The sequence below is a fragment of the Rhinoderma darwinii genome, assembly GCF_050947455.1.
Source record: "Rhinoderma darwinii isolate aRhiDar2 chromosome 5 unlocalized genomic scaffold, aRhiDar2.hap1 SUPER_5_unloc_50, whole genome shotgun sequence".
In the NCBI taxonomy this organism is placed as follows: Eukaryota; Metazoa; Chordata; class Amphibia; order Anura; family Rhinodermatidae; genus Rhinoderma; species Rhinoderma darwinii.
Genome location: NW_027461810.1, coordinates 266,038 through 288,266, shown reverse-complemented (window position 1 = coordinate 288,266; position 22,229 = coordinate 266,038). Strand labels below are relative to the sequence as shown.

The window sequence follows — 22,229 nt, the reverse complement described above, 5'->3', positions numbered from 1 at the left end:
AAAAACGAAACCCAAAAAATAATGGCGGAATCGCTGTTTTTTTTTCTCCTTTTCACACCACAAACGATCTTTTTTCAGTCTCTTAGTATATTGTACATTATATGGTACATTAAATGGTGACGTAAAAATATACAACTCGTCCCCCAAAAACCAAGCCTGCATACGACTATAGCGGCTGAAATTTAAAAAAATGACTTTTGGAAAGTAGGGGAGAAAAAAAAACACATAATGAAAAACTGAAAATTGTCTGTGTCTACAAGGGGTTAAAAATCTTTTTCTCCTTGTACCTCTTACAAGTATATGCACTTTTGATAACATTGAATGTATATAGGAATATGCTCCGTTGAGGTATTTCTAGGTGTATATTAATGCGGCATACTTTAGTCTCATTACTATTGGGTGTTATGCAAAGTGCCTTGGTTTTCCTAACTGTAATAATTTATTATTACTTGCTTGAATATAATTGCTGGGTTGGGGGGGGGGGTGCGGGGCACTGGCTAGTCTGTGTCCTGACACTTCTCCTCTTAGGGACTCACTGGTTGATTCCGGTGTCTGTTAGAGTGTTTCTCCTTGAGTAGCTCAAGGAGAGGGCGATTAGTTCGCCCGTTCGTTTGTCTTTGTTGTTGTATATCCCCTCCTCGTCTGTCTTGTCCTATTTACTTCTGCCTTAGTGCATTCTTTTGTTGAGCTCCTCGGGGTAAAGACTCTGATGGCGCAATTGAAGGTCTGTACCTTCAATGCTAGGGGGCTCAATGTCCCGGAAAAACGCTCACAAATTTTATATAATATGCATAAAGAACGAGTACACATCTTGTTCCTACAGGAGACTCACTTTCAGGTGGGCCATATGCCACAATTTACAAACAGATACTTCCCGTCTTGGTTTCACAGTGCCAACCCGGAATCCAAGTCCAAAGGGGCTAGCATAGGTATCCACAAGTCACTTTCCCATAAAATCATTGATGTTTTGGTTGACCCGGGAGGTCGATATGTCTTTTTAAAATTGTCTATGCGCAATAAGATTCTTACCCTGGCTAACTTGTACCTTCCCAATCAGGATCAGGCTAGAGTGGGGCGAGTGTTCTTGAAGAAATTGGAAGAGTTTACAGAGGGCGTCTTAATTGTAGGTGGAGATCTTAACTTGACCTTTGATCCTAGGCTTGATACCTCCTCGGGCAGGTCTGCTGTTCCTAAATCACAGTTGGGGGCACTAAAGGCTATGATGCATTCCATGCAATTGATCGATGTGTGGAGGATTCTACACCCTCAGGTGAGAGAGTATACGTACTTTTCCCCCTTGCATAACATGTACAGTCGGATAGATGCTTTTTTGATCAGTCACCATTTGCTTACCTGGCATCCTAGTACTAATGTGGGCCCCATGATCTGGTCAGATCATGCCCCAGTGTTCCTGACCCTTTCGTTTCCTGACTCGGTACCGAATTTTCGGTCTTGGAAACTTAATGATAATTTATTGAAGGATACAGTATGTGTGTCTGCTCTCAAGGACGCTCTTGATGGGTTTATTGCAGTACATGAACATGACCCTACCTCCTTACCACTCCAATGGGAAGCGCTGAAATGTGTCATTTAGAGGAGTCCTAATACAGCACGGGGCACGTTTGAAGCGAGAGAAAGGGATTTCTATTGCACGTCTCCTGACTCAGATAAGGGAGTTGGAATCATGTCATAAACAAATTCCATCTTCACAGGTTTTTGCGGATCTTACCACAGCAAGGGAGTCCTTGCGATCTCTTCGGGGGGCGAAGTTCATGACCCAGTGGGTATTACAGAGTGCTTTAAACAGTATTACTCGACTTTATATAACATCAAGGGGCAATTTCACGACATGCAGGCTGAGGCTTTGCGGGACAAAATAGATCATTATGTAAATAGTACGGCTTTACCGCCTTTAGAGGAGGGGGAGGCTTCGGGACTCGAGGAGGATTTTGTGGAATCAGAAGTGGAACATGTTATTAAGGAATCACCCTTGGGCAAGAGTCCAGGGCCTGATGGATTTAACAACAAATTTTATAAAACATTTAAGGCTCAACTGGTTCCCTTTTTGACGAAAGTCTTTAACTCCGTGTCTTCCTTGTGTCCCTTTGCACCCCAGTCCCTTGAGGCTCACATTACTCTGTTACCAAAGCCTGGCAAGGACCCAACCTCTTGCGCTAACTTCAGACCCATCTCATTAATTAATGTAGATGTAAAATTTTTCGCAAAGTTGCTTGCATCTCGCTTGTCACCGTTGTTACCTGGATTGATACGGGATGATCAGGTGGGGTTTGTACGTGGTCGGGAGGCACGGGATAACACCAACAAAACTCTCCTTTTAGCTTCATTTTGCCAATCCCGTAAGATACCGATGTGCTTGCTGTCGGTTGATGCCGAGAAGGCTTTTGACAGAGTGCATTGGGTGTTCCTCCGCAGTGTCCTAAAACAGGTAGGCCTTGGCACTACTATGGTGGATAGGATAATGGCATTATACCATAGGCCTACGGCTCGGGTTCGTGTTAATGGACTCCTATCTGATTCCTTGTCTATTGCTAATGGCACGAGACAGGGGTGCCCACTATCGCCTCTATTATATGTTCTGGTTATGGAACACCTGGCAGTGGCACTGCGGGGCAACCCTGATGTTAATGGTGTACGGGTGGGATCACAGCATCATAAATTAGCGCTTTATGCAGACGATCTCCTGGTATTTATAACAACTCCCATGATCTCTTTGCCATCTCTGACTGAGGAATTTGAGCGTTTTGGTCATCTAAGCAATTTTAAAGTTAATTACTCCAAATCGGAGGCCTTGAATATATCTCTGGATGCTTCTATGGCTGCCCATCTCGCTCGGGTTTTCCCATTCAAATGGCAATCTACATCCTTAAAATACTTGGGGGTGCAGGTGCCCACGCAACAGGCAGATTTGTTCGCGTTGAACTACACACCTATTCTTCAACGTACTTTGAAGGAGTTGGCAGAATATGGAGGGAACCGCATGTCATGGTTTGGGCGAATTAATGCGGTCAAAATGGATATTTTGCCCAAATTCTTATACCTTTTCCAGACTGTCCCTATTGTAATACCAGCAGGTTTTTTCAAGACCTTACATAGGGCTATAACCAAATTTGTGTGGGGTTCCTCTAAGCCTCGCATTCGTTTTGCTGTCCTTTGTCGCCCAAAAATAGACGGGGGCGCGGGTCTTCCAGACTTTAAAAGATACCATCAAGCCGCACTGATTATGAGGGTAGTGGATTGGTTCAGCTCGGAAACAGGTAAGCAATGGGTGCGTATCGAAAGAGATATGTCTCCTCTTGCATTGTCCTCTTTGCCGTGGTTGACTGTCCTACAGCGCCATAGTCTATCTCTGCCTTTCCTCACACGTCAGTTTTTGTGGTATGGGAGCGGATCATGGGTGCTGCGTGCCTGGTGAATCGGCCGGGTCCTATGACTCCTCTTTTCGACAACCCCTCGTTCCCTCCGGCGTTGGGTATGGATACATTCCTCTGCTGGGAGAGAAGAAAAGGTGGATATCTGTCTGAGACCCTTACTTCTGAAGGTGTCATGTTGTCAATGAATGCAGTCTCTGAGGTTTGCCCGGGGAGAAGATCAACCTGGTGGTCATACTTACAGCTGCGTTCTTATCTCTCTTCTTTGGGGGACTGTCTGGTGTTATTACAGGATAAGACTCCTTTAGAAAAGTATTTATCTTTACCAACGGCCCCTTCGCATGTATTGTCATATTTGCATGGAGTTCTTCTGCCCAGCGGTTCCTTTTCTCAACTGTCTTTCACCAATGCATGGGACGAAGAGTTGGGGGTTCAACATACTGAAGAGGAATGGGGTACTGCCTTCCTGTTAGCCCATAAATTGCCAATGTCTTGTTTTGCCCAGGAAAAAAACTACAAAATACTCACTAGGTGGTATCGTTGCCCTACTTTGCTGCATAAGATATTTCCGGATGTGTCTGCTGATTGTTGGAGGTGTGGGGAAGCTCCTGGAACCATGTTGCATATTTGGTGGGACTGTCCCAGGATACGTACCTTTTGGGGGAAGATTTTTGATTTGGGCAAGAAGCTCTTGCACATTGAAGTTCCGACTTCGGCATCTATTGGGTTACTCTCCATGGTTCCTGGATCTCTCACACACCTCAAAAGGGGTATCTTTCGACATTTTCTGACTGCGGCGAGAACGGTGATACCTAGGCACTGGAAATCTCATACGGTTCCCTCTTTGACGGAATGGGTGACAGAGGTGGACGGGATAATGAGAATGGAGGAATTACTGTCAGCAGACAGGGGCAAGTCTGTGCTCTTTGTCCAAACTTGGGCAGTATGGTCTGGATTCCGGGGTGGTACTGATCTACCTCTATGGCTTGATGGTAGGTTCTGAGCAAATTATGTGATCTTTTTCTCTATGCGCTATGTGTGTTTGTGTTTCCCTTTGTTGTCTAGTGTCTTGGGTTGTTGTTATAATCTTTCGGTGGCACTTATATGTACCAATGTTTACTTTATTGAGGCCTGGTCCTCTTGGCTATGGTATTATATTACTGTATATGGGGTACAGTTAGCTCTACTGTACTTTAATTCATATGCTCTTTAGATGAGTGGGAGGTTACCACCTATTTGGGTTTATGCATCTTCATAATGTTTATAAACTGTTATAATCTGTATGTTATACATGATACAAATTTTTCTGCCAAAACTGTGTAATGTATAAATGCTGTAACTTTGTTGCTGCAAAATAAAAATCTTGATAATGAAAAAAAAAAAAAAATCTTTTTCTCGTTGAATTCGTTGGGGGACACAGTTCCCGCTCTCATTCGATTCTGAGAGTTGGGACTCTTCCTCTGGTAGTTGTTGTTTTTCTCACAGGACCCAGATGTGGTGGTGTTAGTATGTTCCTTTTTCTCCTTCTACTTTTTGACCAAACTGATAAGTCTAGGGTTTGTGGGAAGGCTATGGCTTGCCTGGGCAGAGTCAATACTTCTTTTCTAGCTAGTGTCAGCCTCCTAGCGGCAGGGGCCTATACCCATATATTGCCGTGTCCACCAATGAATTCAATGAGAAAAAGATTTTACAGTGAGTACAAGAATGCTTTTATTTTTTGGTAATTTTTTTTATTTTTTTTGTTAGGTAACAAGACAATTATATGAACCTCTTGTTTTGGGCATCATTCACTGGTTCACAAATAACAAACAATTTGAAAGTCATGATACTGTGGCATTACTGGATTCTATTTTGGTAAGTTTGCAATGCTCATTTTTCAGGTCTGTTTTTTCAGCCTTCTCTTCCCATTATACATGTGTAGTTTTCCATTATATATCGCCTGAACAAAACTGCCAGTTATTTTTGTACTGAACATATGTAGTCCGTAAAAGGTTTTAGGAAGTCTGCTGCAATTGTAAGCCAGCAAGTATAATTTGTGGTAACTCAATTATTCTGCTTACACGCTGATACACAGACACACTTACTAGTTGGTTTTGGGACTTCTTTTTCCATAAATGCATAGTATTTATATTGTTTTGGTCCTATAGATCTATATAAAAAAATGATTAAAGTTTTTTATGTTTTTCTAAGGATGGAATTGTGGATCCTGTTAATAGTACCTTGCGAGACTTTTCAGGACGATGCATTCAAGAATTTTTGAAATGGTCAATAAAGCAGACCACACCGAGACAACAAGAAAAAAGCCCTGTAAACACACAGTCACTTTTTAAAAGACTCTACAGCCTTGCTTTACATCCTAATGCTTTTAAGAGGTTGGGAGCAGCTCTTGCTTTTAACAATATATACAGAGAATTTAGGTGAGCATCGAATCCACTTTTGGAATTTGTGACAATTGTAAACCTTACAATTTTATATTTGTAAACTCTCCCATTTTATTTTTGGTGGGTGGAATTATCAGCTTATCTTTGTAAATTTCTTCTATTTTATCTTTAGAGAAGAGGAGGCTCTTGTGGAACAGTTTGTGTTTGAGATCTTGGTGGTGTACATGCAAAGCTTGACATTATCTCATGGAGATGAAAAATCTTTGGGTGAGATTGACGCTGTTTTAGGTTATTTACTTTTTCAAAGGTTTTCTCTTAGGCCCCATGCACATGGCTGTTCCCATAATCACGGTCCACGATTATGGGCGCGGACAGCCGCCCGCATTTTTGGCCCATGGTCCCAAACAAATTATGGGAGCACGGTCCATAAAAAGCAAAAGATAGGACATAATGAGGCTTTCTAAGACCCAGACGCCTTCCTGTAAATATACGGGGAGGTGTCTGTGGACAATAGACGTGAAAGGGTCCGTAATTGCGGTCTGCAATTACGGACAAATTCTACGGTCATGTGTATGGGGCTTTATTCTTTTTTTCATTTTCCTTTTTTTTTGTATTCTTTATTACTACCATTATGTCTGGTCTTTTGAGTGGCAGATAACCGTACTGTTGGTTGCTCAAAGTATTTACGCAATTTATAGTTGGTAACTTGTTTGATACAGCCTGCCCATAGGAATGAAAATTTACGTTCTCTTCATTACAGTCATACATTGGCTTTTGTTCTTGTGTCATCAAACATGTATGGACACATTGCACGATGATAGCGGTGAATGTAAACTGAATTGTGTATGGGCAAGTCGGAGTAACTGATAGATGTCGGACGAACAATAATATAAATATCGTCCCTCCTGATACACTCATAAACGTTATATAATAGCCAATGGCTGATGGATGTCACTGTTAAACATTCGCTTAACGCATCCGTCAATCATTTGCATCCGTTTAACAGATATGTCATGAAAAGCTCATGACATTCGTTTAATGGATGCCTGTGCCAGATGCCCAACAGTGGACTCAGCAGAATGGAATAGCATAGTCTGGTAAACCATTTCGTACTTTTTTTTTTTAGCTGTATACTAGTGTTTTTATAAAAACTGTTGATCATTGACAAGTATTATAGTGTTAAAATCAGGATCTCTAGCGCTACTTTTTGTTGCCCTTAGATAGGGCGGCATAATCCTAGTGACCGGTACCCGTCAATATGTTTAGCTATGGAGCGTTGCCTAGACTGGATACAGTTGTAGCAAACTCCCAGCTAAAAGCGTTTCTAGTTATGTACCACCGCTCACACTCCACTAATGCACTGCAAAACGATCCACCTTAGGGACTGTCCTCCCTTCGGCTCCAGCTTGTAGTAAAGGTGTAAGTAATCTTATTCTGGGAGTGCAGAACTCGTTCCAGTGTCTGCTACGTTCAGATATGAAACAACCATGTCTCCCCAAATGCTTCCGCTCCACAATGTAGCCTCTCACTGCAGTAAAGTTTAAAATGGGCCAAACTAGGGCTGGGCAATTATGACCTAAATCAAAATCCCGATTAATTAAACCTGTAACCTCTATTACAATTAATGAATGATTATTTAGACCACACCCCTTTTTGCATGACACCCCTCCCCTATTTGCATGCTACGCCATTGAATTAATATTTCCTCTCTGAGCCTGCTGTGTACTACTGCATATAATATACTCCCTGACACTGATCCACACAGTATAATGCCCCATTGCTGCCCTCACACATTATAATGCCCCTACAGTTGCCTTCCATACAGTATAATGCCCCCTATAACTGCCCTCCACAAGGTATAATGCCTCCCATAATTGCCCCCACACAGTATAATGTCCTATAACTAACCCCCACAGTATAATGCTTCCATAACGGACTTCCACGCATTATCATGCCCCCATAGCTGCACCCCACACCGTATAAAGTTCCCCATAGCTGCCATCACACTGTATAATGCCCCCACAGCTGCCCCACTAGTGCCTGATAAAAATAATATACATGCTCACCTAACCCGTTCCAACGACGAGTGGAGGAGATCCCTCTGCTCCGCCTGTCTGTGCAGCACGGCGAAGACAGGTGTGATGATGTCACTGCCTCGCGTCGGGCGATTCATTGTGAATGGTAGTAGAGAAACCTTATGGTCCCCTGGTCTACCATTGGATTCAATTAAATCTGCGTCATGTAGATGCAGATAGTTTAAACCAGGAAAAAATAATTGATAAAATCGAAATTCGCAAGATGACTTCTATTAATTGCGCTGAATCTCGATTGTTTTTTTGATGAAGTGCCCTGTCCTAGCCCAAATCTAGTGTAACTCCGCAACTTCAGATGAACAGTTAAAACAAGGGGGTTTTAATTATATTCACAAGCATGAATAAAAACAGCACTTTTTCAAAACCATGCAAGCAGCACGCCTCACATGGACCCAACTCTGGGTTTCGCCTTAAGAGCTTATTCCTGGGGCATGCCCGTATTTATTATTTCAGAAAAAAAAAATTTACAGTGGAAATTTTTGATGTTTCAAAAATGTCAGAGTTTCACAATAATTTGTGTTATTGCTTTTGTTACAGGCACTATTCAGCAGTGTAGTGATGCCATTGATCATTTGAAACGCATTATAATTCAGAAAGCCAGCAACCTAAACAAGGCATCTAAAAGACGCATACCAAGGTACTTGCAATTGTCGTCTTTGAAGATTATGAAAATTATTAGATGCGGTCTTTGTCATCAGCGTGATAACCATGGATGTCCACAAGGGTGGGGATCCAGTATTGTCATCTGCTGATTGAGTGTTGTCTGTTTCTTAGCATCTGCCTGAATATATTTAGCCTATTGTTTAGGAAACTCCACAGCAGAGAAACTATTGAACTTTCAGACTACTTACTGACTAATTACACAGCTACTGTTTTCTACTGAAATTTTTCTTATATATAACCTTAGAGCAATTCCAAGCTACTAGTGGGTATGTTTTAAATCTGAATGTACTGGGGTATTAGTTTCTGTTTGTTTTAGAATTCAGTAAATGACTCGTCTATAAGTAAAACACAAAAATAGCTAGGTTGCTATTGCATCTGTCTACTATTCTGAACCTAAGAGTTTAATGGAAACTCACCAACATATAAACTCAGGGGGACACACACAATTTTTCTGGTGGTGGGGGACACAACCTTTTTCCATTTGTGTTGGTGCCCAGAAAAAAGATGGCAAAATTCCCCTCCATCCCCCTTTACCTCTGATTATACTCAATTTGCTAATTTTCTACATGTACTACATCAAAGGTGAGTGATAATATTTCTGTGATATACCCGGCGGGTTTTGAGTGGCTTAGTAGTTGATATCTTTTATTTCTGGTGGTCCAGGGTGGTGAAGGAGTTCATATTGATATCCATTATCTATGTTGGTCTATTGTGGTATTAAATTAAATATTATCTCTGGAGGCATAGGGCAGTTAACCCTTTAAATAGTATAAAATACTGTTTTTCTGAATCAGCTCTCCATATTCCCTACTTTCCTACATGGAAACGTTATCCTGGTTCAATTTTGTCTGCCTACAGCAACTTCTAGAAGGAGCTCAATACATAGGGGTTTATTAACCGTTTTTCAACCTCGGCCGTATAATGTTATGGCAGAGGTCAGGAGGGAATGTACGGTATGGTGTGAACGCACAACCCGAGACTGCTCCATTAGTTGCACATGTCAGCTGCATGTTAGTCGACACTTCACTGCAACGAGCGGGATCCTGCTCGGTTATCCCCTTAGATGCCACGATCAATAGCAACTACAACATCTAAGCAATTCAATACAGGGAGAAGCACCCTCCGACCGCTCATCGGCCCTACCGTAACAGGACCACAGGTTGCTGATGGCAGCCTGGGGGCCCAATGAAGGCCCCAGGTCTGCCATCTTTATGTTCCTATTAATCACTACCAGGACTTTATAGGAGCCTGTAAAATCACGATATACCGCAATACATTAGTATTGCAGTATATCGTGAAAACAATCCAACGATCGCTGGTTTAAATCCCCTAGGGGGACTAATAATTAAAGAAAAAAAAAAGTAAAACCGCTATGTACACCTTTTGAACTCATGCAGGAACCAGATAATAACTCACATCTAAGTGATCTGACCATACATAGAAGCTGTATCTTAAAAAGTAAAAATAAATAAAAACGTAATTGATGTCAATTGAAAAGTTGCTTAAAATCACCTAAAACATTGTTTTATTAAAAATAATTTGAGTACAAATGTGTACATAGCCTTTAATATATTAGCCTTTTATATATACCCAAAAAATATTCAAAGTTAAAAAAACAAAAACAAAACACTTTTCTCATTTTCCCCCAGAATATATGTAAAAAAAACAAAAATAAACCAAAAACATTAACAATCTAACTGGTATCGCTGTGTCCATTATTTAAACCGCACAGTGAACGCAGTAACATTTTTTTCATTTTAACAATTAGTTTTTTCCTTGTGAAAATAGTACGACATAAAAAAAATATATATACATTTTGTATCGCTGTAATCTTATTGACCTGCAGAATAAAGTTAATATGTTGTTTTTCCTACATGGTGAATACCGTAAAAGAAAAAAACAATAGAGAAATCACTGTTTTTCCCATTAAACCCCACAAAGAGTTTTTTTTCCATATGGTGAAAAATAAAGTGCCGTGAAAAAGTAAAACATGTCTCACAAAAACACAAGCCCTTATACGGGTAAAAATCATAAAATATGGCTTTTGGAGAGTGGGAGGGGAAAAGCCGAAAATCAAAAACCGAAAAATGGCTGCGAAGGGAAAAGGGTTCAACTCTATAATAAATCGGTTAAAGGGGTCTTCCAGCTTCTCACAACTGATGACCTATCCGCCGGATAGGTCATCAGCACATGATCTGCGGGGGTCAGACACGCGGACGTACAAGACGGAAGCCATTAGCTCCGGCCACGGAATAGCGGCTGAGCTGCAGTACTGCAGCTCTGCTCCTATTCAAGTGAATAGGAGCAGACCTGCATTTCTGCAGCACGGCCGGTATGCTATGTACGGAGCCAACAGCTTCCGGGCTCCGTACATAGCATTATGTGCCACAACATACGGTGCCCGCAGGCCACCAGAGCGGCTTACCGTCTGACCCTCACCGATGACATACTGATGATCTATCCGGTGGATAGGTTATCAGTTGTCAGAAGGTGAACAACCCCTTTAACCCCTTAATGACTGCCGATTAAGCCTTTTCACGGCGGTCATTAGTGGGCTTTATTCTGATGCAATAGCCTTTTCACGGCGCTGCATCAGAATAAAGTAAACAGAGCAGGGAGCCGATAAATGTCCCTGCTCTCAGCTACCAGGGCTGAGGGCTGGGGGGCATCCCTGCTCGAATGTGTGAGATCGATATTAGTATCGATCTCACCTGTTTAACCCCTCAGATGCGGTGCTCAATAGCCTGCGCCGCATCTGAGTGGTTTTGGAGACCTCTCTCTCCCACTGACACCCGGCGATAAGATCGCCGAGTGTCTGTGTCTCCGATGGCAGCCGGGGGCCTAATAAAGGCCTCCAGGTCTGCCTGTAGTAAATGCCTGCTAGGTCATGCTGGAGGCATGTCCTAGCAGATGCCTGTCCGTTTTAAACGGACAGGCAGTAAGTAATACACTGCAATACAAAAGTATTGCAGTGTATTATAAAAGCGATCGGAGGATCGCATATTAAAGTCCCCTAGTGGGACTAGTAAAAAAAAAGTTATATAAAGTTAATAAAAAAAGTGAAAAAAAATAAATGAAAAAGCCACTTACAAAATGCTTTACTAATAAAAAAAAAACACAATAAAGCAAAAAAGTTTGGTATCGCCGTGACCGTAACAACCCCGGCTATAAAGCTGTTACATTATTTAACCCGCACGGTGAACGCCGAAAAAAAGAAATTAGAAAACAATGGAAAAATTGCTGTTTTCGGTTAGTCCTGACTTTAAAAAAAATGTGGTAAAAAGTGATCAAAAAGTCGCATCTACTCCAAAATGGTACCAATAAAAACTACAAGTCGTCCCGCAAAAAAAAAGCCCTCATACAACTGCATCGGAGGAACAATAAAAAAAGTTATGGCTCTTCAAATGTGGAGACACAAAAACAAATCATTTTGAAAAAAATGTGTTTTTACTGTGTAAGTAGTAAAACATACAAAATCAATGCAAATTTGTTATCTTTGCAATCGTAACAACCCGTTGAATAAAATTATTGTGTTATTTATACCACACGGTAAACGATGTAGATTTAGGACACAAAAAAAGTGGCAAAATTTCAGGTTTACTTCTATCCCCCCCCCCAAGAAAAGTTAATAAAAGTTAATGAATAAATTATATGTACCCCAAAATGGTGCTATTAAAAAGTACAACTTGTCCCGGAAAAACAAGACCTTATATAGCTATGTCGATGCAAAAATAAAAAAGTTATAGCTCTTCGAATGTGACGATGGAAAAACGTAAAAAATGGCATGGTAACTAGGGCCCAGAATGCAAGCAGGGGGAAGGGGTTAAGTATTGAACTCCACTAGTGGCAACAGAAATTTTATTTTCATTTAACTCTGTTTTTCCTCCTGAACTACAGTTTACTTCACTGCCAGTTGATTGTGGAAATATGTTTATTTTTAAATCTTTCTTTTTTCCCTTGAAATTAGAGGATTTCGTCAAAGTCAGACAGTTTGTCTCTTGGATATTGTCCTTTGGCTTTTACAACAATGTGGCCTCCCCCAGACTGATTGCAGACACAAGGCAATGGAGCTCTTCTTTGAATTTGTACCTTTGTTGCCTGGTAACTATTCTTGTAAACAAATGAATATAATTTTATTATACTGGCCGCTATATTATGTCAACATTCCTGTTTTTCAACTGTATTTTCAAAGAGCTTTAGTATAACATGTATACTTGGCAGTATACTTTTTTTTTTTTTTTAACTACAATGGAAGACTAATAGCGACATATGCCACTGTATAAAAAAAAAATATTTCTCGCTCGTGTTATTGGGGACAGGCTGCTACCACTAGGAGGCAGAAAGCACAAAATAGGATATACCTGCATCTTACCCGAGGGAGTGTTTTCGCCACAATCTGGATGTGTTTCGTGCTCTACAAATTTACTTGTCTCTTGTTTCCACCATATGACCAATCAGCATCATGCACTCCTCTCCATTCATTTACACAGCGCTTAGGGATCCTGCTAGATCCTTATGTGCTGTCTTATACTTACACATTAACAATACTGAAGTGTTTAGACAGTGAATAGACATTCCACGGAATGTCTATTCACAATCTCTGCACTTCGTTACTTCTTCTATGGTAGTTACAGCCGAGGAAGCGTGATCTCGTTGTAACCAGTCATTTACCGCGTAATCTCGCGAGATTACTCGTCCTCTGCTGTAACTACCACAGACAGAGTAACGAAGTGCAGAGATTGTGAATAGACATTCCGTGGAATGTCTATTCACTGTCTAAACACTTCAGTATTGTTAATGTTGTAAGTATAAGACAGCACATAAGGATCTAACAGGATCCCTATGCGCTGTGTAAATGAATGGAGAGGAGTGCATGATGCTGATTGGTCAGCGTCATACACTCCCCTGTACAACGCACACTTGGTCTAAAGTGAAAATACGCCCACTTGGGCATTAAGCAACTCATTAGCATAAATCTAAAAACGCTAATAGAGTGGTAAAAACAGATCGTTTTTTTAAATAAAAAGCATTACTGTCACCTACATTATAGCGCCGATCTCCTTATGTAGGAGATAGGGCACTTATAATGTGGTGACAGAGCCTCTTTAAGTAAATATATATTTAGTTCAGTATCTGCAGGAGTGGTATAGCCTGTGCAGGAGGGGCTTACACTTGTGTCAGCGTTTTGAAGGAAACAACCTATTCCTGCAGTATTTGTGTCAATTTGAGTTGCATGATGGATTAAAATATCTATACTCTTTCGATGCTGTGCACCCGCATATGGTTTAATTCCGTGAATTCATGTATTTCGATATCAAGCTGTAGTATTGCACAGCTTAGGATTGTAATACATGAATTTAGTGACCAGCATGTGGTTAGCAATGAGCAACGGCGCCGACTCTGTAGACAGAACAAGGCGCGCGCACTGCACATTGCCCCAATATTCTCTGTCTTCAGCGCCGGCGCATCACATCAGCAAATGTGCCCGCACAATCAGGAGCCGGGCAATGGTTGTAATACACAGCCACCGTCCTACTCTAACGGCAGAGATCAGAGAAACTTCTTATGTCCGCCGTTATGCCCTGGAATGCCCCAATCGCGTCACAAGGTGGCAGCTTGGTGTGTATTTTACAAAATATGTAGAGACTCTACTTTTTAAAATTTGAGTGTCAGAGTGGTGTACATGTTTTATAAATGCAGTTGTTTTAATCTCTTACACAAATTCAAATATTATGCATTTAAGTCATGGTTTTTAAGTTCTCAGCTTCTGTATTTATCTGTCGATTTTAGGGGTTGGTCAGGTTTAGAAAGAAGGGTTGGCTTTTTTCTTCCAGGAACAACGCAATGTTTGTTCATAGGCTGCGTCTCTGGTATTGCAGTTCAGCTTCATGCAGGGATGACATGAAGTTTTTTCTGGAACTGGAAAAGCCCTTTACGCAGTACATAGGCATGAGTTTGCTGTCAGGCAACAACTATCTTTACAGCTTGAAGAACACCGAATATGAGCTAAAATGTAACGCATAAGGGGAGTAGGATGCACGTTTCGGATCTCCTGCCCCCACTCCGTACTATTACCCGGTTTGCACCGAATTGCTGACAGTATCGATACTCTCCTGCCTATAGCTGCCTACACCAGGGGAACCTGAAGATTCCAGGCTTACCTTTTGTTGGTCGTAATGCCGCGGAAGGGAGGTAAAACTCTGATGAAAGCCAGACGAGCTTCTGATTTCTAAAATGGCGCTGAGCGGCAGCAGAGGTCTGTGACTCCTGCACAGAGAAGGGAGGATGTTGCGGACAGTCTGAGGAGGTTCGCCAGAAAAGACAGCATGGCAGAGGAGGGATCATCTGCTTGGCCCCAGCGTGATAGACATTGTGGCTGTCTTAGCGGAGTTATTCTTTGAGGAGGGATCGGCCGGCATAGCTGTTATGGTGCCGTTACCCCCTCAGCAGAAATAATCTGATACACATGTGAGGCCTGGGGTGGCTACTGGTGAGCCCACTTTGAAAGATGTGCTTAAGGCTATTTCTAATTGTAATACTGCCATCAGCTCCCTGACACTGCAGTTTGGGGGAATGAGACGAGCTGTCCGTTCTGAGGCAGGACGTTCACAAGATCAATGAGAGGACCACTGTGGTGGAAGCTAGACCCTTGGCCCTGAAAGATGACATGCTTAATGTTCTGAAAACATCTCGGAGGGCCATGCAAGACTCCGTAGCTCTGTGGTCAAAGATGGATGACCTGGGAAACAGGTCCAGGTGCAGTAACATCCGCATTATTGGGGTTCCTGAGAAGGCCGAGGTACCCAATCCCACAGATTTTTATTGAATGCTGGTTTCTACAACAATTTGGGAAGGATGTCTTGTCGCCATGATTTGCCCTTGAGAGAGCGCACAGTGTTCCCACCAGACCACTGCCAGCTGGTCACCCACCGCTCCCAATTCTGGCTGAAGTACTTCATTTTAAGGATCGTGACACTTTGCTTCGTAGAGCTCGTGACCTGCCGGAGCTTAGCATCAATGGATGTAAAATTTCTCTCTCTCTCCGGATTACTTGGCTGAGGTCCTGCTCTCTGGATATTAAAAAGCAACTGAAGGAGCTGAAAGTGGTCTACTCAATGCTGTTTCCTGCCAAACTTCGAGTGGTGGCCTTGGGTGGCACTCATTTCTTCGATGACCCTAAACGCCCTGCAGTGCCTTGACAACATGAAAGACCGCATTGATTGGAGCCTGCGCCTCCTGACACGTGAGATGTTTCTCCACGGAGACTTTCCTATCTAATACCCTGTGATTCCTGGCTTGTCTTACTGGGACCGTTTCATTGCTTTGTTTTCAGTGTAACGTACTACTGTTGTCTTAAACTCTAGTCACTCTTGGGACTTCTCCCTGGCGAGACCAGGGTAGGGTGGGGGAGTGGCTGATGCTGCTCCTCTCGCTGTTTTTCTTTTTTCTTGCACATATTGATACTGTCTGAGTCGGGTAATGTTTTATTCGAACGCCTTTTTCTTGGGAATGTGCATTTCTATTGCTATGATTACAACAGTTCTGTTTAGTTGTGGGGGGGAAGGGTTTTGGGGGGGATTCGGGGAAAGGTGCTTGACCTTACTATTTTGATGTGTCTGAGATATGTAGAGTAATGGGGCTGCACATGTTTTCAAATTATTGCTACACGTGTGAAATATGTCTGTATCCGCACCGATAATTAGCTGGAACGTCAGAGGGTTATCGAATGATACTAAGAGGTATGGTGTGTTTAGATATTTGTTGAAATGTCATCCTGCTATCTATTGCGTGCAGGGATACGCACCTTACGACTGATAGGATTGATCTAATGCGCAGATCGTGAAAAACTTTTGCATACCATGCTGCTTACTCTAATAACTCTAGAGGAGTAAGCATCCTGGTGCATAGGGATATACCATTTCAGTGTCTTGCGCAGCTCATTGATGAGGAGGGACGCTATACTTGTCTTCTCTGCAAAGGTGATTAGCAGGTCCTTGTACTCGTGTCATTGTATATCCCCCTCCTTTTTCTTTTCTTTTGTTGAAAGAGGTATTGGAATTTGTGGCCCTGCATTCTGGGATCCCCTGTCTTCGGTTTGGGGACTTTAATAATGTCCCTGATTTGGCCTGGGATAGATGTCGCATTGCCTCCCAAAGTGTAGTTTCGGAACGGACGCCTTTAGGTGTTCTCATTACAGCGATTGGCCTCATAGATGTGTGGCATGACAAACACCCTCCGGATAGAACGTTTTCCTGTTATTTCTCAACGTACGCTTCGTTATCTTGCATAGATCTGGCCCTTTGCATTCCTGTGCTGCTCCCTAGGATAAGTGAGGTGGAATACATGCCTAGGTCCATGTCTGACCATTCTCCCTTGAGGGTGGTTATGGAACTTCGTGGGGTGAGTAGCAGCACTTGGACATGGAAGCCTAACCCGTTTTGGCTATATATTTTGGATGATAAGGAACAAGTCCCACGACTGTTAACGGAATACTTTGAATTTAATGCGCTATTGGCATGGTGCATTCGGTTTGGGAGGCTTTGAAGGCCTATTTTAGGGGGGTTATGATGGTCCATTAACATCACTAAATCTAAAACTTTAGATACCACACTGTGATGTCTGCGGAAATGGCTTTTATTGCCAAACCGGTCAAAGACGCTAGCGACTGCTTGAGACAAGCCCAGTCCCGCTTGAGAACTGAACTTCTAGAGGTGGCGGGTAGTTACAGACCATTTGTTAAGCAAAGATTTTTTGCGGAAGGGGAAAAGGTCGGTCACATGTTATCTATGAGCTCTAGGGCCCAGCAAGGTTCCCCACTTATTAGTGCCCTAAAGGACTCTACGGGTAGCTTGATCTCTGATGCACCGGATATTTTGGGCATATTGCAGTCCTTTCGTGCTTCCCTGTACCCCTCCAAGGTGTCCCCTACTGCAGACGTCACAGGTTTCTTGGAAACTGCTCAATTGCCGGAACTGAATGTTGATGCTAGGGCACAGTTGGACGCCCCTCTCAGCCTGGAGGAATTACAGGAGGCTGTGCGAGATATGGCTAACAAGAAAGCCCTGGGAGTTGATGGCTTGCCAACAGAGGTTTATAAACGATATGGGGAGGTACTGCTCCGTAAACTCCTAGAGGTGTTCCAGGAGTCCCTAGCGTTGGGGTTCTTACCGGCGTCCTTGCAAGAAGCTACCATTGTAGTGTTACCCAAGGAGTGTAAAGACCCACTGCTCCCTGAATAGTATCGCCCTATCTCCTTATTGACTACAGATGTGAAAATCCTTGCAAAAGCTCTAGCCAATAGATTAAATAAGGTTATTACGTCTATTATTCTACCCTGACCAAACGGTACGTCTATTATTCAGCCTGACCAAACCGGTTTTATGCCAGGGAAAGCGATGCCTGTAAATATTCGTCGCCTCTTTCTTAGCTTACAAATCCCACCAGATAATGATGGAAACAGGGCCATCCTCTCACTCGACGCCGCTAAGTCATTCGATAGTGCTGAATGGTCATATCTGTGGCACACGCTTGCTAGTGTGGGGATAGGTCCTGTGTTCATCTCTTGGGTTAGAGTCTTATACTCTAGTTCCAAGGCCAGTATTAGAGCGAATGGGAGCTTAACGGAGAGATTTCAGCTTTACAGGGGTACACGGCAGGGATGTCCGCTTTCACCTATTTTGTTTGCCATTTCTATAGAACCCCTAGCTGCTGTGGTTAGACTTTCCTCAACAATTAAAGGGTTTGCATATGGTAGCTATGAAAACAAAATTGCCTTGTGCGCAGATGATGTGCTGTTCTTTCTGAGTGATACTGGTCCTTCCCTGGCAGCGGTTATGACTCTGGTTGATGAGTTCTGACGTCTTTCTGCACTTGTCTGGACTTTCGGACGTCTTCATTGGCATGTCGGCATTACTCCCGATTTGATCCCTTAGCCGGGCCTCTGTTAAATGCCGAGCTCGATCAAAAGTATAGTTGCAAGAGCCAGCAGCAAAGCACGTAGTTTAAAAGTTGTTCAGAGTCCCCCTGACATGTTTCGCTACACAAGTAGAAACCTCAGGGGTACTGGGGCTATTAAGGTTAGCCAGTAAACCAGGCAATTCTCTGCACTGAATTTGTTTCCTGCCTGGGCACCTAACTCATTTTCTGCGTCCGCAGGTAGATTGCCAGTAAACACACTGTGTGCAAGGTTACTGAAGAGGTGACCCTTGTCACACCCAAAGACACCAGAGTGTATGTATGAATCCTCTATCCATTTCACGGCCTCCGTTCTTTTCTCACTTAAAAACACCCCTCTCCCTGTTCCGATTAAGACCTTACCTGAGACTAAGGACAAACATTTTTATTGGTGAGGAAACCCCTTATCTGGGGAACGCCTGGCGCCGTTTTGCTGTGGAAGGAAATGGTCTTCTTACTGCTGGGGCAATATACTGCTGTTTTTGCAGTTCTAAACCGAACGCTGTTTGCTCAGTCAGTGCCGCAGTCCGTGTGTTCAAATTCAGTCCCCGGCTTGCTACAGGTCTAGGCCACAAGCTCCCACGTCTGTTCATCCCACCCCTTTTTCAGTCACGTGAACTTTTTGACCTATCTGATGTCTTCCCCCAACACATGGGCTGCTTGGAAGATGGGCAGTGGTAGAGGTGGGTCCTATCAACAGGCCGGCTGCTCCTTAACTCTGGCTTTTCAGGGGGTGTTCCTTTTCCTTTCCGTGGCATTGCCAGGTTATAAGTATTGGTGCCATTTCAGAAACGCTCTACTGCCTGATACACATCTCCTACCCCAGGGGCCTATTTCAGCTGCTTTTCAAGTCCTCCGTCACTTTCAGCCTCTGCCTGTTGGTACACAGCACCAGGGGCTCAGTAATCCAAACCTAGAGCTCATATTTTGACACTGTTTTGTTGTCTGTGTCCCTCTTAGGGTCAATAATGGAGAAGCGGCTTCAAACCGGGTAAGTTTTTTTTCCTCTGGTGAATCCTCCGATTTGAATTCAGAACATTACTCCCAGTTAACTGCTGCCATGAAGGCGTTGATCCGAGCTGCCGTGACACCTTTAATGTAGAGGATGACCACAACACTCCTTTTCAGGAAGAGGCATCTCCACGGTGTCAGCCACTATGTTTCCCGAACCATAGCGTGTTTGAGTTGATTCTATCTAAAGAATGGAAACATCCAGACAGGCGAATGGCTTTTTCAAAACCTGTTTTCTTTCCGGGGGAACTTATTGTCAACATAGTCTTTCTCTCTCTGTGGATCTGCCTATCTTGCTACTGTCAAAGAGCACCACCATCCCACTGTCAGATACGGTTTCACTTAGTGATCCTCTTGACAAAAAGTTTGATTCTCAGACCAAGTCTGTTTGTTGCAGCAGGTTCTGCTTTGTGTCCAGCCTTTGCCCTCTGCCTGGGTTAGCAATGCTTGCTCGGCTTGGGCAAAACAACTTCATCACAGTACCTTGGGAGGAGCGCTTCAGAAGGATATTGCTGATCTCATTATTTACACTTCTGAATTCTTGTTAAAGGCCTCCCTTGAGTCAACCCATTTCAGTGCCTGTGCATCTGCTTTTTAAAAAAGCATTGGACGCTCTATTTGGCTAAAATCTTTTTTTTTATGCCCCCTAGAAGCCCGCCTCTTCCAAGACCTCTTCAGCCTGATGGTGTCTCCCCACTTGTGTCTGCTGTCTGAGTGGGTGGGACGACTTGTTTTTTTAGAGAGACGACTTATGTGTATGACACCTGGGTTTTAGAGGTTGCGCCGAGAGGGGACCAAAATCTAATTCTCGACAATTCCCGCATGTCATTTATTTTTTCTGTCTGCCTCATTCCAAGGATAGAGCTTCTACTTTTTCCCAAGCTTTTTGCACCCTATTCCTCTAGAAAGTTATCATTCCACTTCCCCAGTCGGAATGATTTGAGGGGTTCTACTCTAATATCTTCACAGTCCCCAAGAAAGACCGATTAGTCAGAGCCAGCCTAGATATAAATAAGTTAAACTGATTTGTTTGCATTTAGAGGATTCGCATAGAATCCCTGCAGTCTGTGGTTGCTGGAACCGAGAGAGTACCTTTCGTCCATCGACAGTAGCGATATCCATATGCCTATTGCAAAGGCCCTCTAGTGTTTCCTTCATTTTGCAGTCCTGGTAACGCTGATAGGGCTTCTCTGCGCCAGGGTAGTTGCTGTAATTTCTTACGACCTCTTGGTGAAGGCCCTGTCCAGGGAAGACATTTCCAGCCTCAACATCCCCCTGGACACGTTGAATAGGATCGGGGGGGTTCATCACTCCTTGAGAGAGTTTTGCTCTGTATTAGGGTTAAATGAGGTGTCAAACACACACGAGCCGCTATCCGTCAAACGGTCAGCCCAGCTCACTGACTGTTTTTGCTGACATTATCGTTTTGCAGATGCTATGTACAGTAGATACATAGAAGCTTCAGGACAAAAACAAAGCAACGTTTTTAATTAAAAGTTTATTCGAAAAATGCTTGGTATCACAGAATTACACACATTACATTTAAAAAAAAAAAAAAGACATCAGCGTTTTCCATGTTTATTAAAATTGCAGTGGCCAAAACATCAGAAACGTGTGCAAATAAGACACAAGACTTGTTTAAATGTACAGGGAAGGTCGATAGTTTGGTTTCTCTTTATTCAGTCTTTTTACTCCTAATTTCCTCATTGTTTTTCTTTGTGGGTACCTTAATAGAATTGCATACTACAGAAATGTTGTGTTTTTCAGGAAAAAAGTCTCCTTCTGCTTGGGTAGAGGAGATTATCACGAAAGAAGGGATCTCTTTTCTGATTCAGAGATTTGAAGGTGCTGGTAGTGTGGATGGGAACTGTTGTGGCATATTATACATTGCAACACTTCGCGAACTGCATGGAACCCTCTCCTTACGATCTGTGGTTCAGTGGATGGACATGTTGCTTGCAGCTCTGGATTGTTATAATACATTTATGGGCATGCGTGTTGTGAAACCACAGACTTTTCTTGGTAAGTAAACAGGCCAGTCATACATAACTTGTATTTTGTGTGAGTGACTACAATTGTTCTCATGATTTCTTTATATACTTCAAGTGTTTTTTCACTCTCTGATGTTACAGATTTTTATATCTGACCATATGAATCAAAACATTTGAATCCATTTCCAAATTTATCTTTTTTTTTAAAGAGCGGTTTAGTAATAATACTAGTAGAAGTAGTAGTAGTTAAATTACTTTATGCTTAATTCAACAGTAGTACTGCTTTTTTCAGAGCCTACACAATCATTTTATGCAATTATTATTATTGTAGTCCTTTCATTTTCGGTGACATTGTTCCAAAGCAAATACATGTGGTCGTTTTCTAACAAGTACATGCAGGATACAGTTCATAACTCAACAGCTTATATACAAACGTGTAGTATACATTAGAAAATAGAGCCTATCCATACAGAATGAGCTTATTACATGTCCGCAAGTCAGGTTATTAGAAAAGGTTCATTTTTATGGTGCGTGTAAGGGTTTCAAAGGTTTGAAAGTAGCAGATGACATGAAGTTATTTCTAGAAAAGAGGGGAGACTTAAAGGGTAACTATACGTTCAACAAACGTCTGACATGTCGTAGTGATGTGTCAGAAGTTTTGATTGGTAGGGGTCCGAGCACTGAGACACCCACCAATTGCTAAAACGAAGCTACAGAAAACCTTGTGTGAGCGCTGAGCCGCTTAGT

The 22,229-nt window shown here is 42.6% G+C and overlaps 1 protein-coding gene across 1 annotated transcript in view; it reads left to right on the top strand.

Annotated features, from left to right (window-relative positions):
- The window catches only part of LOC142696293 (DNA-dependent protein kinase catalytic subunit-like), a gene marked incomplete at its 5' end in the record, with an annotated part of 326,262 nt that overhangs the window by 142,306 nt on the left and 161,727 nt on the right, over window positions 1–22,229 (top strand). The window contains 6 exons of the mRNA XM_075847621.1: window positions 5,136–5,243; window positions 5,580–5,806; window positions 5,943–6,037; window positions 8,401–8,500; window positions 12,494–12,627; window positions 21,259–21,513. Of these exons, the coding sequence (XP_075703736.1) occupies window positions 5,136–5,243; window positions 5,580–5,806; window positions 5,943–6,037; window positions 8,401–8,500; window positions 12,494–12,627; window positions 21,259–21,513 (919 nt within the window). The remainder of the gene's footprint in view (window positions 1–5,135; window positions 5,244–5,579; window positions 5,807–5,942; window positions 6,038–8,400; window positions 8,501–12,493; window positions 12,628–21,258; window positions 21,514–22,229) is intronic.